This window comes from Bombus flavifrons, chromosome 9, assembly GCF_040668555.2.
Source record: "Bombus flavifrons isolate JBK064 chromosome 9, iyBomFlav1_principal, whole genome shotgun sequence".
NCBI classification, from domain to species: domain Eukaryota; kingdom Metazoa; phylum Arthropoda; class Insecta; order Hymenoptera; family Apidae; genus Bombus; species Bombus flavifrons.
In genome coordinates, this window is record NC_138450.1 from 8,175,386 (window position 1) to 8,196,653 (window position 21,268).

General features: G+C 30.4%; 4 protein-coding genes across 7 annotated transcripts in view; 2 read left to right on the forward strand and 2 right to left on the reverse strand.

The window, feature by feature from the left end:
• The first annotated feature begins 110 nt into the window (after positions 1 to 110).
• On the forward strand, positions 111 to 5,429 carry Rab7 (RAS oncogene family member Rab7). Of its 2 annotated transcripts, none has more exons than XM_069120419.1 (5): positions 111 to 248; positions 1,190 to 1,375; positions 1,451 to 1,669; positions 2,757 to 2,894; positions 2,975 to 5,429. In XM_069120419.1, exons 2-5 carry the CDS (start codon positions 1,196 to 1,198, stop codon positions 3,059 to 3,061), a joined length of 624 nt encoding a protein of 207 aa, XP_068976520.1. In that variant the 5' UTR covers positions 111 to 248; positions 1,190 to 1,195; the 3' UTR covers positions 3,062 to 5,429. The 2 variants fall into 2 exon arrangements, with proteins under 2 accessions (XP_068976520.1, XP_068976521.1); XM_069120420.1 differs by lacking the exon at positions 111 to 248 and adding an exon at positions 560 to 802.
• Positions 5,430 to 6,125: 696 nt separating this feature from the next.
• Positions 6,126 to 9,354, reverse strand: LOC138183481 (uncharacterized). The gene is made up of 4 exons (XM_069120418.1): positions 9,194 to 9,354; positions 6,919 to 7,116; positions 6,656 to 6,829; positions 6,126 to 6,506 (listed from the first exon to the last, which is right to left on the reverse strand). The coding sequence occupies exons 1-4, from the start codon at positions 9,245 to 9,247 to the stop codon at positions 6,225 to 6,227; spliced, it is 708 nt and encodes a 235-aa protein (XP_068976519.1). The 5' UTR covers positions 9,248 to 9,354; the 3' UTR covers positions 6,126 to 6,224.
• A 1,255-nt stretch (positions 9,355 to 10,609) lies between these two features.
• LOC138183480 (uncharacterized protein PF3D7_1120000) lies at positions 10,610 to 12,639 on the forward strand. The gene has a single exon (XM_069120417.1). It carries the CDS (start codon positions 11,415 to 11,417, stop codon positions 12,411 to 12,413), a length of 999 nt encoding a protein of 332 aa, XP_068976518.1. The 5' UTR covers positions 10,610 to 11,414; the 3' UTR covers positions 12,414 to 12,639.
• A 2,145-nt stretch (positions 12,640 to 14,784) lies between these two features.
• LOC138183476 (A disintegrin and metalloproteinase with thrombospondin motifs 15) overlaps positions 14,785 to 21,268 on the reverse strand; it is a 178,387-nt gene continuing 171,903 nt past the window's right edge. For all 3 annotated transcript variants that reach the window (XM_069120406.1, XM_069120408.1, XM_069120405.1), the window contains 4 exons: positions 20,716 to 20,837; positions 20,444 to 20,634; positions 19,861 to 19,998; positions 14,785 to 19,542 (listed from right to left, as the gene is read on the reverse strand). In XM_069120406.1, coding sequence (XP_068976507.1) covers positions 19,909 to 19,998; positions 20,444 to 20,634; positions 20,716 to 20,837 — 403 coding nt within the window. In that variant the 3' untranslated portion in view covers positions 14,785 to 19,542; positions 19,861 to 19,908. The remainder of the gene's footprint in view (positions 19,543 to 19,860; positions 19,999 to 20,443; positions 20,635 to 20,715; positions 20,838 to 21,268) is intronic.

Below are 21,268 nucleotides of genomic sequence, written 5' to 3' on the forward strand. Positions count from 1 at the left end.
TAAATTTCTGTTCTTTGTATAGTGTCATATCGTTTTTCAAATATTGCCGCATTTTTAATCAAACGTAAGTAAATGTATCGAGTATTGAATCGATTTTAACAATCGAGTTTTGATTGTACTCGGTCGATAAAAGAGACGAAGAACAGGTGACGACATCGTTGTCATACTCGTGATTTCATAACACGCCATTTTCTTTGTGTGAAGCTGACCGAGAGAAATTTCACTTACTGTTTTCTAACTAATTCGAGGTAACGTAATTTATAATTGATATTTTAGTACATTGTTGATTGTCATTCGCATTTATCAATGAACGTCATGTACATTTTTTAGGGCACTTGTTTAATCTCTAATGCTAAATCTCAATTGTCGAAATCGCGTGTTGACAGGTTTTCAAGCATCGCAGTTAAACGGATTCTATTTTGTGTCTGTCTAATTACGTATATTTTCATTTTATCATATTTACTTTTATACTGAAGCGGTGTTTTGTACTTTTATTATAATATAATTCAAACATTGTAGACATTAACCGCCAAAAACAACGTATTTGGAACGTCTCCGAGCAATGATTTTTTTCAAGTAATGTACATACGTCATTGCAAGGGGAGTACTTTTCCCATTCACGTTCAATGATTCACTAAAAAAAAGTCATCTACCCGTGACATTCGGACCAGTGTTTTGCGTTCGCATCGTTTTATAGTGCGATTTCACGTTCGTAGACTGTTGCATGCTAATAGGATATTTATTTAAGATCAAGAAATAACTGTCTAACAAAATATTCAGTTTATAATTCTAATTATAAAAGGTATTGTAAGATTTTTTTTACATATCAGTTTCAAGTAATTAAGCTTCATACTTATTCATGTTAAAAGAGGATTAAGTATATTTTCATCTAGCTGATAATAATTAATTCAAATTCCAATTTTATTATTTGTATTTCATTCTTATCTAAGTTTTTCGTACATATGACACATGTATGTTTGATTACGAATGTTTTGACTCTGATTCATAACTAATATATTTTAATATTATCTTCGTAGAATATTTCTCAAATAAAACACTGATGTTATGATTTAGCTTTAATTTATCATATTTTTAAGTGGCATTCCAAATATCATTAATAAGATTTATGTCTTCTAACTAAATTTACTAACAAAACTCATAGTAAACATGATTTTTTTGTTGTTTTTAGTTCACAATGGCTTCTCATAAGAAACTACTGCTTAAGGTCATTATCCTTGGAGATTCAGGAGTTGGTAAAACTTCTCTTATGAATCAGTATGTAAGCAAGAAATTTAGCAATCAATATAAAGCTACTATAGGTGCAGATTTTCTTACCAAAGAAGTAATGGTAGACGATAGGATAGTTACTATGCAGGTAAATATATGTTAAATAAAATAATATTCATACAATACTATACCTTCTTTTATCTCATCTTTTATTTTTAAATAGATTTGGGATACAGCTGGCCAAGAAAGGTTTCAATCTTTAGGTGTTGCTTTCTACAGGGGTGCTGATTGTTGTGTACTCGTATTTGATGTTTCAGCACCTAGTAGCTTTAAATCTTTAGACTCCTGGAGAGATGAATTCTTGATTCAAGCTTCTCCTCGTGATCCAGATAATTTTCCATTTGTAGTACTTGGAAATAAAGTTGATTTAGAATCCAAAGTGGTAAGAGCATTTTAAATACATTTTAGATTATTTAGAGAACAAAGGCATTTTCAATTTTAGTCAGTCTTCGATCTCTTTACATTTGCATTATATTTTACGAATCTAAATATACAGCTTCCACGAAAATTTCGTACACAACTGTATATTCGATGCTGTACAAAATGTTTCTGGAAATTTTCCAAAACCTAATTCCAAACCTAAACTTAATTCATTAATGATAATCGTTTTTAATATCGATAGAACAAATTGATTAATGGCTTACAGCCTCACATATGCAGTTATGCACGAGGCTTTCGTCCGAAAGATCCGTGAAATACCCAAGCTAGCCCAACCTCCATTTATGTAAACTATAAACAAGAAATAAGAAGTAGGTTCAGGTTATCCTTTGTTTTATTTACTGATGCATATGCTACCACAATTATAAGCAGGATTCACTGTAATGGTAACCACAGTGTTTTGCGAATATCTTAAAAGCTAAGGCAATCTAATAGTTATATGTATAGGAAATAATTGTAAAAGATGTTGATTTTTACAACATATTTAACTCCTTGGCCTACACGCTATCTGCCGACCGCGCGAGCCATAGTAAGCAAGAAGTTCGGTCCATTTATCTGTTTAGCCGTGTACCGGAACTGGCGCAAAATGTATACTTCTTATGACATATATTTAGGGGCTACAAAAGGAATTGTGAACTAATAAACAACGTTTGAGGACAAATAGTGTTTTTAAGACGTCTAGGGCGTAATCATGATCAATTGATCAGTTAACAAAAACAATTTATTATTTCAAAGTGGATAATAAATCACTAACAATTTGTAAATTACGGCGAGTCAGACTCGTGGGTTTCGTTTATGGCACAAATTCTTTACCACGAGTCTGACTCGTTATCGTTTTCGCTTATGACTCAAATCCCTTACCACGAGTCTCGCTCGTGGTTATAGGCCAAGGGGTTAAAAATCATCGAAGTCGAAAACGCGCCCGCTTTCTAAATAATTAGCTTGTTATTCTTTTTACTTAAAGATCTATATTTATTTTGATTGTTTTAAGTTTCAAATAATTTGTAGCCTTATTAATAAATACATTTCAGATTCATGGTAAGAAAGCACAGCAGTGGTGTCAATCTAAAAACAATATTCCATATTTTGAAACTAGTGCTAAAGAAGCCATCAATGTTGAACAAGCCTTCCAAACGATAGCGAAGAATGCTTTAGCTCAAGAAAGTGAGGTACGTCATACTCTTTTTTTGTATTTATCTCTTTATAATTAGCAAATATTAAAATATAACAAATAACGCTATTATTTTAGGTGGAATTATATAATGAATTCCCAGACCAAATTAAATTGACCAATGACCAAAGAAACAATGGCAAGGGTGATTCTTGTGCTTGCTAGGTCTTGGAGTGGTGAAAATTTTGGACAAGCACATAGATGCACAGGTCAGATCGTACATTCGCGTACCTGCGCATTTTAGGAAATACTACATCGAGCTTGACGTGTTTTGGAAGTCTTAAGCATGCACCTTGGTTTCTTTTACTTAGATTTCATCCGAAATATTTTTAAAGCATATTTACAACTTTGAAAAATTGTTTTCATTGAAATTATGTGAAATATTGAAAAAAATAAAGATATATGTATATATGTATAAGGAAATTTATAAGCAATGCATTTTAAACAATAAAATTAGATAAATTTTGTACCAAGGAGCATCCATTTGGCTTCGTTACATGAAAGACTATGTTGTATTTTATATCGTGTGTTTGTGTTGATACTTGGCTCGTCCAGCAATACGTTCAACACATTATTTCCGAAAATTGTAATGCTCTCTTATTAGGTATGGCGAACAGTATGAGCTGCCCTTTTTAATTGCATCTTTACAGCTCATTGTCGATGTCCTTCATTGTGGGGTAACACTACAATGTTTTTGAATCACATAGATATAACTTATGTTGGGAGGAAAATTCACGGGTCGGGAACACACTTAGCATAACAATTAGATCATCACAAGTTTGCTCATAATTCATTAAGTACAATCGCATTTATTGAGGAGCTCTAGAAAAATTTTTGTGGGTATATTCGTTCGATCATTTCTCAAATCTAACTTCCTGTCAAATTAAATGGAAATTTATGTATTTTTTAACATCATTGATACATATAGTGTAAATAATTTAATGCAGTAGGATTTTTATTGAAACTTTGCGATTATTTAACTACCTCTGAATTTTTATAGCAATGCAAACCTTGCTAATTGTTATGTCGCTCGAGATATTGCAGTTCTCCAAGAACATTACATACATTGTTCGCATAAATTTAAATAACTGTGAATTTGTTTAATAACATCACAATGTATGTGTGATGGTATTGCACGATCATCTCAATCTCAAAAGGCTAGTGCGTTTTCGAGGAAAAAATTCCCTTTTTAAAAACAACTCAATAATTGGATAATTTGTTATTTGGTACACTCGATATGCCCACAATACTTGCATATTAGTATTTTCGTGTATTTTTAAATTCCTCCCTAAAGTGAGAGTCCTGAGCCGCGCTGCAGTGATTTTTAAACGTTTTAATTCTATGGAAACTATTCAGATGTAATCATAAATTTTATCAAATATTGTTTAAAAAGACATTTTTATATTAAACATATCATGCAGTGTATAGTAGATATTTGATGAATTATTTTTAAAAGTTATAAATTTTTGCTTTTATTTTTCTTATATTCAATGTTATTGCATGCATTATATTTTCAAGATTATTTAGTTTGTCCAAAAGAATTCATTAATAGTCAAAGGGTAATTTTATTGTCATGTGTGAATAATTTTTTTTTAGAATCAAACTTTTTCAATGAAAAGACATTTGTTGTACAGCAACTATATTCTATTGAATTAATACGTTTATATAAAAAAAAGGAAAGGAGGATTTATAAAAGTGATGTTATTATTTGATATAATTGTGCAAAAATTATGCGACGCGGTGCCGACGATCACTTTCATATTTAAAAAAAAAAATATAATTTTAGATGTAAGTCACCATCCTGAGAAATTTAGAGCAAAAGATTGCGTGAGCTGAATTGATACATACATATAAGATTTCTTATGAGAAGGTTTAGCACGTGTAATATATGCGTACTTCTATGATAATAGTCTTGCACGTTGAAACGTGCGTAATCATACATGTATGCATATACACGTAATATATATGTATATAAATGATGATGGTCATGACGATTACAATTATAATTATTAATATAATTTTATCGAAATATGTTAATGATAGTTATTAAAAATATTATCATTATTGCTGCTGCTGCTGCTATAAAACTACTATTGCTACTCTTAGTTTTAAGTGAACTAAAAAAAAAAAAAAAGAAATACATTTATTGCAACAAAATAAGCTGGTCGAATTAATTCGCTGATATATCTGTGCCACGGATAATCATCGTGTGATCTGAAACAAAATATAAGACTATCATTATCCCTATTATGACTCGATGTCTATGTTGTTATTATGGAGATGAATGTCTGTTGAGATAGATAGTAAATCTAGCAAACCCTGTACGAAATAGCGTATAAGATTAAAATATAATTCAACATAACATTAATTTAATAATTGGAAGATAATGGCAAGAAATGGCTGTTTTCAAGTAAAGAATAGCCTATAACACAGTGTAGTTTTATTCGAAAGTTTTAACATGTTATGTTTCAACCGATGTAAATTAAATATTTACCCCTTGTACGATTGTAAAAAAGTATTCGTTTTTATATAATGCAATTTTATCTTTCCTTTGAACCAACTATTTATTTAAGTGAAGTCTACAAAAGTATACATATGATGCACGTATGTGTATATATTATACGAATATATATGAATGTTGAACCAAGGATATCTATGATTAGATTATAAAATGCGTATAGACTATTTTATATTAATGTCATGTATGATATCACACGGCCTTTGTTAAGTTTTAAACAAATTTTTACGATTAATGTCAAATATACACATACATACATACATACATATATACACACGACTTTATAGAGAATAAATTACATTCATTTACAGATAAAATATAATATGAAATAGAGATGTCTCTTTTGAGAATTGGAAAATAATTTTATTCTTATCACTAAATTTAATGTAAGCCTCTATATAATATTATAAATTCGGAAACTTACGAGATTTGTCGATATATACGTATATAACATACATAAAAAGAATTGCAAACAGTGAGTAGTGGGTAATTGCACGTATTAATAAAAAAATTCAGTTATATTAAGATGATTCATTTAGCTTTGAAACCATATCGAATCATATAAATTTGTGAAATAAGTATAGATACAAAAGAGGGTTGATATAAAAAAATAGAGATACATAGGGTGTCTCTAGTGCCATTGTTTAACAATATCTCAGACGTATTCTAGCATGAGCAAAGCAAATGATAGGATAGTTCATTACGATGTCATAGAGGCGTTGGCGTTAATTTATGGGTTTTATTTTATAATTGATAAATTTAATTTTCAATTCAACATTCTATGGATTTAAAGTTTAAGATCTATTCGTTTTAGTTTTTAAGACAATCAACTGTGGCATATATGGCTTTAGTAGATGCATTTTGAACTATGGAGATGGCATCACTATTGCAAGATCTTTGTTGTAAAGTAATTGCATTTTTATTCCTCTCTGTATCCATGTTCAGTTGTGAAGCTCTTTGCTGGTATTGACGAATCTCCTGATTGATGGCTCCTACTTTCATAAGTATACAACTTGCGACTTGTAGAGAATTAGAAGAACCCATGCATCCCAAGGCAACCTGATCTAATTGATTTTTTAATTTCTGTCCATTCTGAAAGTTAAAATGTATATATCAATATAAGTGTATATAATATATTAATTATATATAATATAATTAATAAAATATTTAAAGCATAAGCGTAAGTATTCGCTACTTGACCTGGTCAAATTTAACAATTAATATAAAAATATGATACGTACTGCTTGCTCGTTGTCAAATGCTTGCAGTACTGTGTCCAAATTTTTATTTGCTATGTTTTTGCAGTTATCGAGTTGATTATACCCTGTTCGACCGGCGTCCTTCATATTCTTTGTGACGGCATTAAAACAATCTTCAGCATTCTTACCTGACTCCTTTGCTTCTTGTGACTTTTCCTAATGACCGGCATTTATAATGTTAATCATTTAATTACTCGTCTTAAATCTTTATGAAGCAAATGTTATTTCGTGAGACTGTGACTTACCTTGATATAATCAAGACGAGTTTGTAACATTGAGTTGATGTTCTGACTAGCTTGAATAAAAAGGTTGCTAATTTCATTTCTTCCGTTTAAGCCAATGTTCGTCTGAGAGTGTTCCAAATCTAACATGACACTGTCAACCGAGCTTTTAGCATTTTTTATAGCATTTATTGCCTGATCTAATATGTCGTTGGGGAATCTCTAAAATCAAAACATTTAATCAAACGTGCAGACATTATAACCGATAAGTAAATTTGTCAAAAATTTGTCGATTAATTTGTCAATTGCCGGCCTCATTCTAGATCAATTTCTAACAAAGAATTTATTAAGTTAACGAGTATTATTTAAATAGATTATTAAATTAGATAATTAAATTGAGTTATTGAAGTTTGTGTTGTGTATTCAACGAATTAATAATATATTTCAATATTTATAACGTTTGTTACGTCCTGTAACTCAAACTTATATTCTAATCCATTCTTCGGCCAAGATAGTCAACAACTATGCAAACATATTTGCTGGACCCCACAATAATATCAAGGAACCGTCAATCCCCGCCCTCAGATTTAGATTTTTTTCTTACTGTTGAGGTCCTTAATTTATACAATGCATTCTTTAAGTCGAGACTCCTTGGTAATTTTACCGCTCATTAGGGTAAACACAGGATAAGCGGGTGTTTCGACCGTTCGCGGAGAGACGCGATCTCGAAAAAGCGCGTCAACGGGAGTCGTAAATTCCCGTTACGATTCGAATAATCGACGCCACGAATAGATCGATCCCCTATTTCGATTAAGATAATAGGGGTGGTTGAGTGAGTATAACGTTGATTTTAACAGGTTATAATATATATATTTCCAACAATTAAATAACTTCAATATTGGATACAATTGTGTGTATGTTGATTTCCAAACTACGAGTGAGTACAGCCTGAGACTCTTTTCGTGTTGGCGACTGCGTTTTGACTTTGACTGTTGTCGAGATTTGACTCTGGCTGCTGAGCTTTGACTTCTGTCGCTTGACTGTTTGTTACTGTTACTTCGCTCTTATGTCATTACGGAGGAAAGCTCGGTGTGAGTGTGTTTTAGGTAGGTGTGTGTTTAGGTGTTTAGGTTATAGGTAGGTTTTAGGTAGTGTGTTTAGGTAGGAAGAAAGCGGATTTGTTGTTCACACTTTTCGTTAGGAAAGTGAGGGTAACGATCCGCGATGCCCATTGGTTATGACCAACGTTAATGAGTGAGAATAGGTGGATGAAGCCTCCTACTAATGTGGCTCATGTGTGACATTGTTCACGCGAAAACCCGCTTTTTCCATAATTTGTAAGAACGCACAATAAATCTAAGGACTGTTTTAAGGACCATCCATAACCCAAAAATACTTGCAGGATTAGAGATTTCTTGCAAGTTAATAAGATTAATTTATGAAGATAACGTTAAAAAGATTATGTTTATGGTGGTTCCTTAGGTTTATTGAGGGTCTGAATAACGGTGTGTGGGCCTTTGGCGGCCAGACAACGAGGGATGGCGTGCGAATTGTCTCACGCGACGTAACAGCGGATTTTTCCATGCACTCGAAGGCCGATTTTTCCCGCGAACGACCTTTGGTAAGGGGCAGCCAGCACCTATCACTAGTTTTCCTCGTCAATATCTCCGTCACAGAACTTCATTATTATATTTATTTATTATTTTAACTTTATGCTAATCTGCTTCTCATAACATAAAAATTTTCTTGACTGTTGAAACGAAGACGAGAGTAATGCAATTAGGACCGTAGCGCGATTAATTGCGATACAGCTATTCATTCGATAATTTAAATATGTAGTCTATTGATTTCATAAATAGTTAATGGCGCATCTGGTCATTAATTTGTACACATTTTTCATCATTTAAAGTTGGTCATCCCAAATATTACAATGAATCGAGCAAAGCATTCAGATATTTATGAACGGTTTGTATAAAACCTATGCAAAGAGTAATGTGTACAATCGAAGTAAAACATTGTAAGTCTCTTTTAAAGTTTAACAAATTGATCCAGATACCGGACAATTGACTAATAAGTTTCGCCATTATTCATATCATTATTCATATCATTAATCATATCAGACTATGGGATACTTATGCAAACTCATATTTTTCTGAGAACAATTAAAAAAAGATGGAGTCTAAACAGCGAATTGCGAGTTGAGGTCCTTTACTTTGGATATGTGTGTCCTATACATTTTTGCGTATTTCAAATTCCTATAGATCTATAAATATCCATATTCTATTAAACAGACTCTTACCTGTGCAGAACAGACAGTCACAAACAATAGGCAAAGAAAAACGAACGTCTTCATGTTTCTGAATAAGAAGGAAAAGTATGGATCCACTTGGTATATCACGTCTTGGCGTACTGATAATGTTGAATGAGCACACTTGCCCTTTTATAGGAAATCAGTTATTCGCTAAACGTGAATTCAACTGAATTATCTGGGTAAATGAATGACATGAATGAATGATAACGCGTTCAAGTATATCTGATCCATGTATCTATCAATTCAATTTTCTCTGTCTGTCTTATTTCAATCTATCTGTTCAATTTTCGATAAGGTAGCTATTCTTTTATTATCCTATTTAGCACCCGCATGTATTCTTCTATCCGTGTTGAAATTCAGTTTGTGGTAACTTTTAGTTAAAAAGAAATCAATTTGTGTTAAATATTCTAAAATATGGAAATATAGGTGTCCAACTATCGATGTAAATTGTTTATGCAATAACCTCTTTTGCTTCTCTAGATTCAAGTCACTCGCTTTAAATACTCGAGTAAGAAGATTATTTTTAATAAATAAAGAAAATAGTCTTAATAATAAATATGTTTTTCTCTGGTGGAGAGATTTATTTTGGAACTTTGATGAAAATCCTGTTTGACAATTTTCTACGGTAAATACATATATTTTGTGATGATTAAACATTCAGTCGAAGATGTCAAAGAAATTCACATGATTTGCGAGTTGTTTGCAGAATTCTCATACTCTACATGTCAATAACAACTCTAACAAAAATAAGCGCGATTAATGTTATTGCGTTGCTTGTTATAATGGTCATAAATAATTATCTCCCTGTGAAATTTCCTGAAGAGCTTCCTTATCTGGGCATTGTAAACATTTCTCAATCTTTTCCGCGTAAGATAGTCTAATAAGATCAAAACTCTTAATCACGTCATTTATCATACAAGAGATAAAAATACGATTTAAATAGAAATAGAGTGGTTTATATAAAAATCTAATGATAATTTGATACTTCAAATTAGATTGCATATCTTTGTTACCAGAATTATCAGAGTTTTCAAATAAGATTACCGTTTCCGGTATAAAATATAGTAAATGAATATTTTTATTCAAAATGTAAGCGTTTATTTCACATACTTTAAATTTCTTCTTGAAATATATTATATATAAATATATCAGCAAATTTACACATGCTGTTGATATGTATGTATACATGATTTTGTGACAAATATAAATTAAATGCATCCAACATATCTAGAAGCAACAAAAAGGGGCTTCATTTGTCTTTTTTATGTGAATCTCTTTTATTTCGTAGTAAAAATAGAGATTATTAAGTGCAATTCATTTGTTCGTACTGATCTAACGCGCGTTTTTATAACCATAAAGATATAATGATAGAGTGCGTGAGTGAATTGAAAAGGCAATACGTACAGGAATAGAAAGAAAACGTTACATAGAGGCCCGTTGTATCCTTATTTAATAACGCATACACATTCAACAGTAAATAAACATATTAATAATAATAAAAAAAGTAAATAACATAAAAAAGTTTGGGTTGCTCCGGCTCGGTACAAATAGCAAAGAAGTGAAGAAAGCAGAGATATTGACGTCCAAAATGGTGATGGACTCTACACGTGACTAGCATTGTATTAGATAATACAAAATTTGGGTGACTAAAACGACTAAAAATATTCAAAAACAATCAAAACAAATAAGCTTTTTACATTTTTTTTAAACGGTTCAGTAAAAAGATTTTGTAAAACTCTTTACTACTATTTTTTTTACTCTTCTCTTTTTAATCAATTTTTTATGAAAAGTTTACAATTTCGTTATACTTTGACTAGAACTTAAATTACGAATAAAGACGCTTTTGAAAGTTTCGAAACCAATCTCGAAACAAAGAATTCAAGGTTAAAAATTGGATATAACATAATTACTTAAGGTAGGTAGATTATTTCAAATACCTTAAAGTTTTAATTCGGCAATGACTGACTATAGAATTTACTATTTGAAGGAGTAATGATACATGTCTATTTATTTACATAATACGTAGTATATACATTATCGTACATATTATTAGATATTATGTACGATACTTACGATACTTACGGGAGTTGAATCTTATTTGTAGCCCTCTAGTAGCAGCGTCAGGAAGCATTGCTGTAAGGTTTGAGTCATACTGTGATTTGGGTTAGTTTAAGCGAGGTAGTTAGCAAACTAGTAACTGAGAGTGTATATGATCGTTTATTCGAAAATGAATGTAGTTAGTAGTGTAGAAAGTAATAACAAAGATGATAAAATTGAAACGATTCTTAATATGCTAAGGAACCAAGTAGATCAGTGTAGTACTGTGAAAGAGGATAAGTCATCGGAACCCAAATTAACGACGGATCAAAGGATCCAACAACTGGTGATGGAAGAGAAGCAATTGTCAACACAGTTCCAAAAGGTCAGAAAGGAACTAAGACATTATGAGAAGAAATATGAAAAGATGTTGAAGAAGAGAGTGAGACACATGAAGATACAGATTAAAGAGGATCTTAAGAAATTAAAAGAAATAAAAGAAAAATGTTTTGAACTACACTCTCAGCTAGAAACAGAATCCTCTAAATTGGAGAAAACGGAAGAGAAGGAATCGGAGGAAGCAAGCAACCCTTTGAACGTAAATACGCTGTCATCTGAGTTTAAGCAAAATGATATACCGCTTAGTAGCAAGATTAAAATTAGCATTAAAAAAAATGAAAGCTCATGCAGCAGTGAGATACATTTCGTTCACGATATTAATGGACAAAATGCGTTTACAAATCTAGTTGAAATTGTAAAACCTATGGCCCTGAACACTCGAGAATGTAAAATTATCTTGCAAAAATTAACAGAGGAGCAAATTAACAAGTATATTGATCAAAAGAGGTTAGGTCAACCGCAAATAGAATACAAAGAAATAACGCAGGATTGTTTACAAGAAATCAATAAAAGTATCGTTTGCCCAAAGTGGCACATAAAAATTCCAAGATCCGTATTTGAAGAAAGTCAGAAGGAAAGTAGAAAATCCATATCTGAAGAAAGTCAGAAGGAAAGTAGAAAATCCATATCTGAAGAAAGTCAGAAGGAAAGTAGAAAATCCATATCTGAAGAAAGTCAGAAGGAAAGTAGAAAATCCGTATCCGAAGAAAGTCAGAAGGAAAGTAGACAATCCGATTTGAATGTAACTTCTTGCTCAGGAGAAGTCATTTAATTAGATTGATACAACTGACTATTAGTAGTAGTATTTATGTTATATGTTAACCAGAAAATGTTGTATATGTCAATATCTTCCCAAATTTTTGTTACTACATGACAATACAGATTAGTTGCAGAAATAGTTTTAATAAGAAAATATATTAAAAAGATATTGTGTAACAAAACACCAAGCAAGTGTTGCCACATTGATCTTGCATCAGTGATGACACCTATGCAGTGTTTCACTTAAGGTACATTCAGTGTAATTGACCATTAGAAGAAAAAAAGGAATCATATTTTGATGTCATTTATTTTCATTTCATATATTGCTTTTAGGATAAACCAAACAAAGACACAAAATTTCATGAATATCATATTACTCATAAAATAAAGTGATCAATGTTGTATACTCAGTTTTATCTAAACATTTGTTTGAAATAATTTGTTCTTTTATTTTATTTCATTAATTTCAGCAGTATTAGTACAAAGATATGATATTAAGTTTTTCTTTTATATTTATTAAAAAAACCTTAAGTATCTTTTTTTTCATTTACATTTCATTGGTAATAATAATTTCATCTTTTATATAAAATTTTAATTTTGTTAGAAAATATATTTATAAATTTCATAATCTTTTCATACATTCATTTCATTGGCTTTCAAATTGTAAAAGAATTATAGATTTAATTGTTACAAGGTAATATTTTTAGTAACCTTAAAAATATTACATCATTTGTGATGTAATATAACATTTTATTCATATGTATTTGTGTGTACCATCACAGTAAATTATGTACCATTTTATTGTCAACATATAATTTTAACAAATACAGTTCAACCTTCTGGTGTGCTGTCTTTTTAATATGTATAAATGTGAAATTAAAAATGTTAATAATTAAATATTCAAAATAAAAGCACTTACTACACATGTAATTATCACAATGTGAAGAACTTGATATCAGTATTAAAATATAAATATGCAAGTTAATAAATAAGATCAATCTAGGATGTTTTCCTTTAATAATAACAATAATAATAATTATCAAAGTGCTTCTAATATGAATAATTATATTATATGAATAGTTTTTATGGCATAAAATGTCAATTAATATATAAATAACGATATTTTGGTCTAACAAGTTTATTGTGTAGAATGTATGTTGCTGTAAAAGGTATATATACATATTCATATACATATACATATAAAATATACTTCGTACTATCATAAAATAGTTGTAAAAGTAGAAAAATATTTATAAATTATTATAAAAAAGTACTTCATTGTAAGTACGACTAAAAGTACTTTTATTGTAAGATAATAATATTTTAATTTGTGAAAAACACATGTAACAATAATTTATAATAATAACATACTCATGTAATTCTTAAATGTTTATATTTATTATTTCATGAACAAGTAATTTATTATATCTTTATCATTGATAGATATGTAAGAATGGATTAAGTTTAAGTCAATGAAGTTTAATCTTTACAGTAAATGAGGTAACGATAGGAATTGTAATATAAGTGTTTTAGAATTTATTTTTTCAGTGCTACTGGAAATTGATTCGATACCATATGTGTAATAGATGCATTTTTTGATCGTGATAAGTGTTTTGGCCAGTGTTTCTATTAAGTACATCTTTAAAGAATTCTTGAAGATAAATAATTTTATAGCTAATATGAAATATGAAGTATAAGAAGTGTGTTACTGAACATATGAACTTTGAGTTTTGAGATTAGAGATTATGATTTGAATTAGTAACTAATAAAAATAGATCTCTATATAAATATATAGTGTATAATTTCAATCTTTAATGTTGTTATCAATTTTTCATAATCATTTGAAAATCATGATAATGTAACATAGAAATTACTGTAAGGTAGAAATTACTAAACTCAAATTATTTAATTATCGTAAGATATAGTATTCTAATTATTTTTATTAAGACATGAACATTAATGATGTAAAATTTGAAAGGATCATTGTACAGCAGATTTTATACATACCAATCAAGGATAGTGAGTCTTATTAAGAGCTATTCCATCGTAGCTCACTATTGAACCTTCTGTAGAAATATAACTCCCTTTTTCCACATAAATCATAATTAGTAATATATATATATAAGCATCAAATAATAGTCATTTCACTGTTACCAAAAATTTATTCTCATCACAAGTGAAACAATGATATTCTATGATATTCATGGGATGTAAAGAATATAGGGATCGATTTCTTTCCATCTGATAAATTATTCAGACTACTTCAGTGTGAAATAGTAAATCTATTTTAGACTATTAAATCATATTATCACAATTGAGTACACTCTGACATGATATTTTCATAATGTTAATGTGTAAAAAGACAATTTTTATTTCATTTAAATTTTTAACTTTTTTATATGATAAAGAGGACCTTCAAATGAATGTAGAACATTCTTATTGGTGAATCTAATATATTTAAATAATTGCCGTACACTGGTACTAATCATTTCTACAATAAGCTACACATTAATAATATTAAACGAAATACGTACTAATAAATTATTATTAAACGAAACTGTACAATATTGTTTCGCCGTGCTAGCGCTTAGAACAATTACTTATTCTATTTTCGTGGATAGGCAAAGAAGGGAAAGTTAAATCAACCATGGATTCCGAGATCGCATATTCGATTACCGCGTCGAACTTATACTATTGCGACGAGATTAATATATTTCGAAATATAAAAAGAGATACTCAATCTAGGTGACTGATAACGATTCGTTATTGTCGTAACAAGAAAGGGGATGAAAGATCGTTTCAATGAAGTTTAGAAACTAGTATGATTATACGAAAAGAATACATATGGTGTAAATCGAGGGTAAATGAAAAAAAGAAGTAGCAAGAACGTGTATAATAATATATGCGGGGGAAAACATTGTCACATGTTAGTTTGTAAACTATCGTTCGATTATGATCAATATACATACAAAAGAAACCATACATTCGATTATGTAACGTGCTTTATATTCAATATTCTTAAACAGTCATTATCTAGCATCTATTATGAACATTTTCAATGAAAGAAAAATAATTGTGAAAGATGAATAAATCTCGTACATTATAAAATATTCGCTGACGCATATTCAAATCGTACAATTATTCATTTTCCTTTTTTGCTTTGTGTGTTCTTTCTTTTCTTTTCTTTTTTTTACAAAAAGCTATTCAAACGGATTACAACAATGTAATTTTCTTTTTTTTCTTTTATTCATTACGATTCGCACTACTGTAACAAAAATTTTGATCATGCGGCTGTACAAAAGTAAATATATAAAGACAAAATATGTTCCGTTTTTCCGTTCTACAATGCAGTCTTCCGCGAAATTCTCGAAATTCATCCAAATACATCGGATGGCGCGGATTAGACATCGTGGAAGGCGGTGGATCGATTGATTCAACTTCTATGCTTCATTATACAGGGTGATTACAGGAACAAGCAGAAGCTTTAACTTAACTTCTTTTATTGCGTGAAAATAATTAAAATGGAAAAAGACAAATTTCCCATGATTCGACCAATTCATGTTTTATTACAAATTACTTTGTTCTCATAGCTACGCGGTGAAATTTTTATTTTTCTTATCTAAATAGAATCACTGCCTTTTGTTTCAACATAAGAGGAGAAACGTTGAATATTCGATCAATGCAAGTATTAAAAATATTAAGTATTAAAAATCTAAAATATGTAACATTCAAATATTTTTACGTATAGAATGAAAAGAATATATCTTGCGATTCTACTTAAAAAATTAAGATAAAAATTTAATTGAATTTGAGATAACAAAACTTTCTCGATAATTAAAATCTTATGAGATGTTATGGTATTTTCCTGTATTTTGTTTCTTTATCTTTCTTTTACAAAAATATAAAAAAGATAAACATCGATGGTTCCATTTTGTAGAATCACCCTGTATACCGCGAATCCGTCGCGTTACTCGCTCTCTAACAAATGATACTTAATACATGTACTCATTAATAACATTAACTATGGCAGTCTGTTGAAACGTTACATACTTTTAGTTAGTACTAAATTCCCTTCGGTTTCTTCGTTAAAAAATAGCTTAACGAGAACAGGGAGGGGGGGGGGGAGGAGGGATTGGTCGTACTTTAGCCAAAACGGATTTGTACTCGGAAATTGTTTTGGTATTTTGGTTTAGGTACGACACTCTTTTCATTTCTTTTTTTCGCTTCTTAATCGAATTGATTACATTGATTGATACTCGAAATCATGCGAACATCTAATCAAAGAGATTTCAATGATACGAACGACATATCCGGTTGATAATTTTGAAAAATTCGAAAATATATAGGGTGACTGTAACAATTGGATCAGATTATATCTATATTCCAAGTGAAATTAGACATGTCCATAAAATCGGTTAAAAAATAATTCAGTTTTTCTGAGAGTTCAATTTAAAACGATGGAACTCGACAGAATATGATTTTCATAAAAGAAGACTAGAAAACTTGATATAAAGATAGTAAACATACAATATTGTAACAAAGATATATTATTTATTGATTACTGATACTGAATTAAGAAACTATGTTATCTATTATGATTGTTCTATCGAATTTTTACTGATCATATCTTAGATCTTGCATTCGCGATCAATTTACATGGAAGAGTCATTTTATTTGGCGAGGCGGGACGGCGAGGTTTTATTTGAAAAAACACTTGCGAAGAAAATTACAATGCAAAAATTAGAGTAAAATTTTCGTACTCCAATTAAAAATTAAATTTCAAGGAAAGGAGGTAACATTTTTCTATATGGCTTATTCTTAATTCCATTTGGAACAGAGATGTAACTTGGTCTAGTTGTTAGATTCACCTTATAATATATAGGCGTCGTTCTTCTAAATATCTTTAAAAAAGATGTATATATGCGGATGTTACTATATATATATGTATATATATATACTTCTATAAAATATTCGAGACAAGACCGGCTGAATTATTATTCAGCTATCGTCGACGTCCATTACGCGGACTCGAGTTAATAAGTTAATTCGTTCACTAATATGGAGTTTCGATTAGATTAGCTGAATCAGTTAACTCCGAAAATATGTGTTTACGAGTCTACCATACTAAATCATAGCTCGTCTATAAACGTTTACCATTACTACTACGTACGTGCCACTAAAATCGCATACTAAATTGAATACTAAAGTCGTAAATTATGATTCTTCATGATGTAATAATTTCATAAGATAGTAATGCAATCGTCTCGTCCAAACGACGCTTGTATTTATTTCAACATTTGGTCGTTACACGCAATATGTATATGGATGAAATACGAAAGCACTACGAAGGTATTATGGCAGTGGCATAACGTACAACTGTTTTACGCATGAAGGAAACGCGACTCGGTCGCAAACTTGTCTCGCGTTTTACAATTCTTTTCTTTTTTATTAATGCAACTTAATTACTAAGAGTGGTAAAAATTCACGCTTGGACTTCCATTAGAAGATAATCCAGAAGGCTCTGGTACTCGAGCTATTCTGTTTACTTGTTTGCATCGTTAGAAGAATGTTTTCCACGGAAAAGAAAATTATTTACGAACATCCGGTTATTTGCATAAGCGTTTGATGGTATAAAATTATTAGCTTAAAATAAGTTGCTATGGATAATCCTTGTAGAAGACTATACGCCGTACAACATCGAGTATCTACACAAATAACCAAATACAAAATAAAATACTTTAAATGGTCCTTCTTTAACGAAGTTGCCAATATACTAATTTTAACTTTGAACAAGCTTTACAGCTGCTGTTTTACGTGTCCTATTGAAATAGGACCGGCGACTTCATTCAGAAGGGAAGCCGACGTAGAAAACATTTCTTTTTCTAACAATTGAAATTCAGTAGTAAAAAGTGAGTTGAAGGGATGAAGTGCGTTAGCTGGCTTTATATTCATTCAAGCCTAATTAATTTCACTCTTTCCAAGTAAACTTATAATAGCACCATAGTTGTAAAAAATTCGCGAAGGCAGTCTAATTTCTTTTTCGGTATAATCAACCTTAATTGAACAGATCCTTAATTGAAATTCCTCGGCTCAATTAAAGCAACGCTGGGTTTGTGGATTTTGCGTGGCTCGCCGTTTTCCAGTTTTTGTACTTCGCGTGCTAAGATCAACGTATACATATGTTTTACTACGATACTTCCATTGTTTCTTGTTTGATAAACAATTAGCTTTTCGAGCAGTCATGATGTTCCAACGAGTATAAACAAAATGAATACTGCAATTCTTACCGGGCATTATGTTACTTCTATACCTAAACGGACCTCTTAACCGGACACAAGTATTTGAATTCGACGAATAACTCGGGGAGGCGAAAAATTCACGCGGCTCTGTCGAACGTATAACTTTTGTTATACTTTCATTACAGTAGAACTTCATTTATCTGAACCTGCCAGGGGACGAACAGTTTATATATATATATACATTGGAGCTTACCAATTTTTCCCACTATCCACTATTTTTCAATTAGCGTTCAGTTGATCAGGCATTAACTAAGATTTCGTTCCAATAAATGGTTTCTACTGTATTTTCTCTTACAGAGAATTCTTCCTACTAGTAATGTTTGACTATTCATCCCTTGGAACGATTCCATTATGGAGAACAGTTTCGTTTCGTGAAATTGGCTATATGCATGTAGTTTTCTATTTAGAATTTATTAACTTTACCTCGCGTTTTGTTTCCTTAAATTGATTTTAGGTCGCTTATCAAGAAGCTTCCACTTCTACGAGTATACTTATTTTCGATGGATAAAACTACTGAAGATTAAATGCAAACTGTCGAACGATTAATGAACGTAATATTAATTATTCTTTACCATATTTGGTATTTCGTCAGTAGCGTTTAAACATTATCTACGGTCCACTGAGTCTATTTCGAAGTAGACTCTTTTTCATCTGAATGTACAATGATTATTGTTAAAAATCCACTAGCGGACTAGTAACGATTTAAGCGAATGATTCAGAGCATGTTCGGGGTGGAGGGGATCGATTCGGTAGCGGATCTTGTCGATTTCATCTTGTGTTCGTCGAACCAGTCTTTTGCGATACGCTCAAAGATCCATTAGTGGAATTTCTACCTGCTGAAAACTGCAATAACGTACGTTTATACTACCAAAGATTTTCAATTTATTCACAAGAGGATATGATTGATAAATTAATTGTAATCGAACCGTGTTAATTTTATAAATAAAAGTAAGAGAAAAGTATAGTTTATCTTTTGTTGTTTCATATAGCAATATATCAACGTTTTTCTACCTATTAATTATTAACTTTTAAATAATTAGTAATTATCATGAGCATAACTTTATCTTCAAAGAGGAGTGTCAGCTTTTTAAATTAATGCTACTATGCTATAGCTACTATGATAACAGTAATTAGTATATTTAAAAAATATCTTTCGCTCACCTGTACTTTACAGGCATTTGGAGATTATTGAGCCCTATATATTGCGGACTAGGGTGGTAGAACGTCTAGTTTCAATCCGTTCTTCGGCTTACAAAAGCCACAATAGCCTCCACATTTCCCGGTGACATGCTGTCTGCTCTAAAATTACAAGCACAATTATATATAAATATATAAATAATAAGAAACCATTCTTTTTATCTGGTAAATATCCTCCTATATGCTACTATTCTAAATACGTTATAGTTCTTTTATTTTTCTCTATATGGTTATTATTATTATTATTGTCATTATTATTTGTCATTCCTTAGAGTATCTCTACTACTGCATTTTATTCTGATTTTATTCTAATGGATTACGGTAGTCTGTGAATAGAGACCTTTTATCAAATTAGTCGCGAAGTCATATCTTTAAAAAATAAATGTAATAATTTAAAAAAGGCATACATACTTGCGAAGGAAGAATATACAAATTTTTAGTTTCACTTTTAAGTAAATTTAATATTATTGATAATATTATGGATATTGTAGCATTTAGATAATAAAAAATTAAATATTTTGTAATATAAATAGAATATTAAACTTACAATATTATCGATTTCCATCGACGCTTCACGTTGCGATGTCCAAACAACATTCGACGATAATTGTAATTGAGTTCCTTTTAAGTTAATGCTAAAACGACCCTGAGGACAATGCGCAATGCTATTACAATCACCAGCTGTTCCATATTCGACACGGTTTAACCCTGTCATCCGCGAAAATGTATAATCATTCTCTAAAAGACACAATATTTTTTCCAAGATTTATTATAAATAATTTATTTGTTATACGTATTAAGACGTTTATTACAGCATACCTATGATGTACAATTCTACAGGGTCAATTCGTACCCTCCTGAATGTTGTCTTTCCCGAGGTGGAACAATTACAGTTGCTGTTTCTTGGTCCATTATAAGGACAAATATATGGATCGTTTGATCTAAAACAGATAATGATATAAATTTCCAGTATTAATGACATAAAATTGCCTTTCTCTCATTTTCAATCTATATCAATCTCTTAAAAACATATTGATTAATTTGAAATAATTAATTCTTTATGTCAGCTTTTCTTTCCTCAACAATTTTTTTTCTTCTAAAAATGTTATCAAATAATTCTTCGATAAACTTGTTTCGCACTACCTCGTTTTTAATATTTCAAACAATTTCTTCATTTTTTAATTTCTTTCTTTTTCGGACAAGTGATCATATTCAAGTCGTTCTATGTTTGTTTTATAATATTTAATTTAGGACTCTATTTATCAAAATACTTCTAAAACAACTTGTGACTCCAAAAAAGTTACAAACAAGTACATAGTACCATAAAAGGTATTACTTTTAATAGTAATATAGTAATAGTAATTTTAATAGC